The 7,006-nt window shown below is 43.8% G+C and overlaps 1 protein-coding gene across 1 annotated transcript; it reads left to right on the forward strand.

Moving 5' to 3' along the window:
- Positions 1-1,195: 1,195 nt before the first annotated feature.
- CBY3 (chibby family member 3) lies at positions 1,196-6,585 on the forward strand. Its single transcript, XM_001381218.4, has 2 exons — positions 1,196-1,551; positions 5,805-6,585. Exons 1-2 carry the CDS (start codon positions 1,411-1,413, stop codon positions 6,510-6,512), a joined length of 849 nt encoding a protein of 282 aa, XP_001381255.3. The 5' UTR covers positions 1,196-1,410; the 3' UTR covers positions 6,513-6,585.
- The last annotated feature ends 421 nt before the right edge of the window (positions 6,586-7,006 follow it).

Below are 7,006 nucleotides of genomic sequence, written 5' to 3' on the forward strand. Positions count from 1 at the left end.
GATAGATCATGGAGTGGTCTGCCATTTCCTTCTCCAGCTCATTTTACAGAGAGGAAACAGAAGCAAACCGGGTGAAGTAACTTGCCTGGGGTCTCATAGCTTGTAAGTATGTGAAGCCAGATTTGAACTTAGGACAATGATTCTTCCTAACTTGAAGCTCAGCACTTTATCCACCATGTCACCTAGCTACTGGTATGAAACTAGCTCTTTCTAATTGTTGGAACCTTTTTATCTGTTATTCTGGGGAGCACAGATGATCCTGCAACTAACAATTGTGTTGCTTCTTTTCTTTTTTAATTTGGAAATTTTTATTTAATTAATTAATTTAGAATATTTTCCCATGGTTGCAAGATTCATGTTCTTTCCTTCCCCTCTCCCCAACCCCCTCCCATAGCCAACGGGCAATTCCACTGGGTTTTACATGTGTTATTGATCAAGACCTATTTCCATATTATTAATATCTGGACTTGAGTGATCGTTTAGAGTCGACATCCCCAATCATATCTCTATCGACCCATGTGATCAAGCAGGTGTTTTTCTTCTGTGTTTCTACTCTCACAGTTCTTCTTCTGAATGTGGATAGTGTTCTTTCTCCTAAGTCCCTCAGAATTGTCCTGGATCATTGCATTGCTGCTAGTAGAGAAGTCCATTACATTGCTGCTTCTTTTCTAAGTGGCCAGAACTGACCTGATCACCACACCTGCCCTTTTTGTCTGTGGTTTTCTGTAACACTGATACACAAAGCTGTGTTCCTGTTCCTGGAGATCCATCCAGTACCAGTATAACCCAGAATGGGTATTGTCTGAGTGGGGAAAGGAAACAGGTCGAATGACTCTAATTATTCTGTAGTGGCTAAAATAGTAGCAGCAAATTTCTCACCAACCTCCCTAACCTTAAATACCCTACTGATCTGACCAGCTCCACTAGTCATACTGTCCCTACTTTGACCTCACTAACTCTATTAACTGAAGTGAACCTATCTTCTCAGCTAGTGACCATAGAACCCTACTAACTCCACTAGCCCCAATTATGGAGCAGAGAACATAATGGGAAAGTGGAAACCAATGGGATCTCTGCGGTCGCCCTGAGGCTCTTGTCCCAGGGATCTGATAGGCTTTTACCTCATTGATGAGCATCCTCTGTGATTCACACCCATTCCTGGTTGTCATAGCAGCAGCCTGACTAGTCCCAGAGAACTCAGGGTTGGTGGGTGGTGTCTTCAGGGCTACCCTCCTAAAGGTACCAGTCAGATCCCTGTGTTAACTGATCAATAAGGAAAGCAAGTGAAGAAGAGGAAGAGTAGAAAATAAAGGCCAGACCTTTGAAAATGGGCCTCTCTTCATTTGAGGAGCACAGGACATGGAGGAGTGGACTTTATAGTGATTTTGTGATTTTATTTCTATATTGGAAATGGCTTCTACCAGTCTCAACCCCTTTGCTGACCACAAAAGAAAGGCCTCCGGGTGCAACTTAACTACCCCTTTCCAACTGTTAACTCAAGATCTTTTAAAGCAAGTGGATAATATTCTTCTGGGTTCCCTGAATAAACAGGTATTTTATGAAAATTTGAAAGCACATGAATTTTCAGGAAAATCTCTAGTTTTGTGCAAATATGCAACTCTAACCAAAGTAACTTCTACAAGTTAGGGATATCATTCTTAAAAATAACCCTAGCAGAGGATATAGCTAGGTGGCTCAGTGAGTAGAGATCCAAGCCTAGAGATGGGAGGTACTGGGTTCAAATTTAGCCTCAGACACTTCCTATCTGTGTGACCTTGGGCAAGTTTCTTGACCCTCATTGCCTAGCCCTTACTACTTCTAGTATTGATTCTAAATCAGAAGATAAGGATTGAAGAAGAAGAAGAAGAAGAAGAAGAATCCTAAAGACATACCCAGGCAATTATTCATATGTAAAACTACCCTGAGATTATGTAGATCTCCCAGTTCCTAACCAGCGAGGAGAGAGAGCAGTATTTGTGCTCATTTCTACTTGCCAGAAAGGGGTGTCCCTAAGAGTACTGTCCCATGTGGCTACCTGAGAGAGAGAACAAAGAGCTAAGTGGAAATATTGTGCACCTAAGTAAAGTCAAATCATTCTGTGTAATTACTTTCCCTTTTACCTCAAAGCTCCTCTAACTAGCTCCTCAGCATCCCCTGAAAGCTACAACTTTTGCATTTTTAGGATCTAGATTTGGAAAGGATTTTAGATTCTGATTGCATATCAAAGTATGCCATCTTCCACTTTATTTCCTTCATGCGATTTTTATTGTATTGTAATATGAATCTCCTATCATAACATGAACAATATGGAAATATGTATTGCATGAAAGTACTGGTATAACTGATATCAGACTATTGATAGCCTTAGGGAGGGAGGAGGGAGAAGACAAGAGGGAGAGAGAAAATCTAAATCTTAAAATGGCAAAAAATAATTGTCAAAAAATGTTTCCAAATGTAATTTGGAAAAAAACATTTTTTCAGTGCGTCCAGGGATTCTGAACCTGGAGGGTCCTTGAATTTAGTTTAAAAAAATATTTTGATAACTATATTTTAGTAGAGTTGACCTTTGTGATCTTTTGCATTTTATTTTATGCATTTAAAAACATTTTGTAAAGAAGAGGTTCATAGGTTTTGCCAGACTGCCAAAAGAACTCTGTAACACAAATAGAGTAAAGAACCCCTGATCTCATTCAAACTCTTCATTTTACAGATAAAGACATGGAGGCCCAGACAGGTTAAGTGATTTACATAGAGTTACACAGCTAAGAAATAACAGAGTTGAGAGCTGAACCTAAATTTCAAAGACCTAATGTACTTATTCTGCTCTATTGTTTATTCTTTCCAGTTGTGATTAACTTGGGGTTTTCTTGGCACAGATACTGGAGTAGTTTGCTATTTCCTTCTCCAGCTCATTTTACAGATGGGGAAATGAAGGCAAATTGGGTTGTGACTTGCCTATGGTCACAGGCTAATAAATGTCTGAGGTCAGATTTGAATTCAGATCTTCCTGATTGTAGGCTTGGCCCTCTAGCCACTGTACCACCCAAGTGTTACTTATTTGAGTCTACCAGGAATGGTGCATTATTTTGGGTATGTTCCCTTTTCCTAAGGAGGAAGTCAGGGTTGAATCAAAGGAAGTCCAACCTCATTTTAAAAAGAGTTGCCAGCTGTCTTGGCTTAGATCTAGTCATGACCTATTTCTGCCCTATTTTCCAGCTGTTCTGCTGAGACTGTTAGGGAGGGACACATAGAATATGTCAATACTTATGATATTGGCAAAGGTAACTAGGCAGGTCACCTCCTGTACCAGATTCCTTCCTCTCCTTCAGTGTCCAGGTCTGTCTTGATGAGAGGCAACAGGAGTTTTATCAGTTAAAAAGAAAAGGAGCTTCTTGTTTCTTTGCCCTCTCTTGCTTATTTCCCAGCACCCCAAAAAAACCCAGAGCATTTAGTAAATGTGGAGAATATGCGACATTCTCTAGCACTATATCTAAGGATGGATTTCATTGATCATGGGATGAGGGTAGGGATGTGTTGATATATGTTTAACAACTGGACTTTTTTTGGGGGGGAAATGAGCGTATACTCTTTTGAGGTAAATCAGCATTATTAACACCTCTTTAAGTGGTGAAGTCAATTGTGTGCCATACCTGGAGTCAGGGAAACTCACCTTTCTGAGTTCAAATCTGACCTCAAGACATACTAGCTATATGACCCTGGGCAAGTCACCAACCCTATTTGCCTCAGTTTCCTCATCTGTGAAATGAATTGAAGAACTTGGAAATGGAAAATCAGTCTAGGATTTTTGCCAAGAAATCCTCAAACATGGTCAATGGAGACCCAGACACAACTGAAAAGCAACTCAACAACAAAGTCTAGACAAAAAAGTAAAATAATCAATCAAGACCTGATTTGTAACCATTGCCAATGTGGGGGGCTGGTGGGGGTAAATGATCATAATGAAAATTTAACAAGGGACTCTGAGATGCTGCTTAGAATAGGCACCAGGATACGCATGGATGAGGGTCTTCCTTTCAGCCAGGTCCTCGGAGCCCACCCTGACTTTAGGCCATCAGTATAAATTATTAGTCAAATTTTTCCTGCCCATGTAGAAATACTTGGGAAATGGAAAGCATGAGATAGTAGAGGGACCAGGACACCAGGAATCATGATACTTGGGGTCTTGTCTCAACTCTGACCTTGGACAAGTCTCTTCCCATTTCTGCACCTCAGTTTCCCCTTTTACAAAATGGGGTGAATGGTATTGAACTAAGTGATGCCTATGGTTCCAAGTTACCAGTTCTAAGCCTATAATTCCCATAGTAGTACCATTAAGCCATAAAACCATTAAAAAACGATTAAACGGATGGGGAAAAACTATGAGTGCTATAGACAAGTGACTACTTCATAGCTGGGAAGATTTCTTAAAGTAGGTTTTTTGTTTCATGTATTTTAATCTTCCTTTTCTAAATCCACTGAGGTTTAAAGACTACATCTTGCCTTCTAGTCTCCTTTCCCAGCCCCAGTCCCCAATTTTCTTGGGCCTCGGGCAGAGGGGTACAGGATGGAAGGGTGCTTGGGGAAGATTAGTCCAGTGGTGCAGTTAGGAGTACAGAGCTCTGATGTTTCCAGCTGGGATGTAAGGAAGGGGACAGGACAGGCCTTCCCAGTGTGACTGTCCCTCAGCTACCCTGCAGCTATAGTGGACTCTCCAAAGCCAGGTAAGTGGTCAGTCAGTCATTGTGAGTCGTGTGAGACAGTCAGGTCCTGAGCTGAGCTGAGTTGGGGTCTGACGGTGTGGACCCATGAGAGAAGCTGCAAGTGTGAACTATAGGTGAGCTATAAAGGGGACTGAGTGGATCAAGGGAGGGATCAGAAATCATCATTCCTTTCTGGGGAGATGGCCTGAACCCCAGAGTGTCCTGAGTCCTATCCTGTCTGTTGGTTCATTGATAAAGATGTCCCATGTCAGCAGAACCAGAGTCTCTGTGGACTCCAATGAGACCAGTATCATTCCCTGAGCTTTCCTCAGTCCAGCCCAGCTCTTCCAGGCATAGCTTAGTGAGAATAGGAATTCAAAAAATCTGTGTCTCCTTGGTGATCTGGCAGCATTAGGTTTTCCATGGAGTGATGTGTCCCCACCAAGCTGTGGTTGATATCTGAGTTTTAGAAAGCTGGAAAATATAAACTTCTTGAGGGCAGAGATAACATTCTAGACAATTATAAATCCCAGCATCATGTTCTAGAGCTTGCCTAGGCATGAAACAATGAGTGTGTTCAGGAATGGTCGTGAAACTGATGACATAGAAGGAGCCAAAGGGCCTAGGATAGGGATGGCCCTGGGGGCCAGCTCAGCCTTGTTTGAACACTTCAAAGCCTTCTTAGCCCCCACGGCTACCCCAGGGCTAAGCTGTGCTCTGGGTCCCAGTAGACCTAAGGAAGTCAGGGGATCATAGGAAAATATAGATGGAAAACTGGAAGGCCCCTTAGAAGACATTGAGTCCTGTCATCTCATTTGATAGATAAAGAATCTGAGATACAAAGGGGTTAGGTGACCTTTCTAAGGTCACACGGATAGGGTCTGCTATAGGATTTGAACCTAGGTTTTCCTGATTCCTGGTCCAGTGCCCTATCCACAAGGAAGATAGAGGAAAGGAGACAGAAAGACAAAGGGAGTAGAAGTAAAAAGGTTGTGGTGGGCAGGCAATGGAACAGGGGCTTCTATTAGTGCCCAGAGGAAGCTTCCCATCTTCGGGAACTGCAGGGCACAGGAAATGACTCATCCTGACTCTATCTCCCCACAGAAACCCTTGGTACTTATCCAGGATCCAGCGGCTTGGCCAGCTGGAGTGATCTCCATCCTGGGGCTCCCGTCCAGACAATCTCCCACTGAGCAGCCCAGGCCAGTGTGTGGGGCTTCTAATCTTTCCTCCCTTTCTCCCTCAACTAAGCCATCAGTCCCTGGCAGCCTGGATTCCTCTACTCGAACTCCTATCATCAATTCCTTGTTCATTCTGATGAATCAGCTTCGACAGTTCTGGGCTGACCACTTCTCCCGCCGTTTCGCACCCAGGCGGCCTCCACTGCGCCAAATCTCCTCCATGTCCACCTTCTACCTCCTGGACCACCGCACTCGCCAGGCTGAGCTGGGACTCAATTATGGTTCTCCTCGAACTCAGCTCAGCGACCAGGCCTTTATCTTCGAGGCTGGGAGGTGGGTGATGGAAGGAGGCTACCGAACCAACTTGCACCCCTTGAACCTCACCACTTACTGGGAGCCTCTTGTCCCCCAGGGCAAGAACAAGGCACTGTTGGAAGAAAACAACTATCTGAAGCTCCAGCAAGAACTTCTCATGGATATGTTGACTGATGCCACAGCCCGGCTGCAACTGCTGGAAAAGAAGTTTAATGTAGACACGAGCCCTTTGTCTGCTTCCTGTGTCTGGCAGAAGAAGATGAGGAAGAGGGATAGAATGCGGTTGATACAATCCACAGCCCTTTTCCCCAGGTGATGGGGGAAGACTCCCCCACTCCCCACTCTCAGACACCTGAATAAATGATGGAATGCCCCAGAGGGCCACTCAAGCCTTTGCCCCACTCTCCTTTCCTTCCTGGCCCTGCTCCTGCCCCTGGATGATTCCTTCCCTCAGACTTTCAGTATCCAGCCTGACCTCCATCAGTATTGGATCTATGAGTTCTAATCCTCTTCCTAAATGCTCCAGGACTCAGGCAAAATATTGAAGCTTGTTTGTCTCTGGTCCCCTTCTATTATTCCTATTGTGCTTTTCCCCTCCACATGCCTTCTGTTCCCACTGTGTATTAATTGCAAGATAGAAGAGCAGTAAGGGCTAGGCAATGGGGTTAAGTGACTTGCCCAGGGTCATACAACTAGGAAGTATCTAAGGTCAGATTTGAATCCAGGACCTCTTGTCTCTAGGCCTGGCTCTCAATTCACAGAGCCACCTAGTTGCCCTCAAGAAAATTTCTTTTGAAGTCTAGTTCTCAC

Source organism: Monodelphis domestica, chromosome 1, assembly GCF_027887165.1.
Source record: "Monodelphis domestica isolate mMonDom1 chromosome 1, mMonDom1.pri, whole genome shotgun sequence".
Lineage (NCBI taxonomy): Eukaryota > Metazoa > Chordata > Mammalia > Didelphimorphia > Didelphidae > Monodelphis > Monodelphis domestica.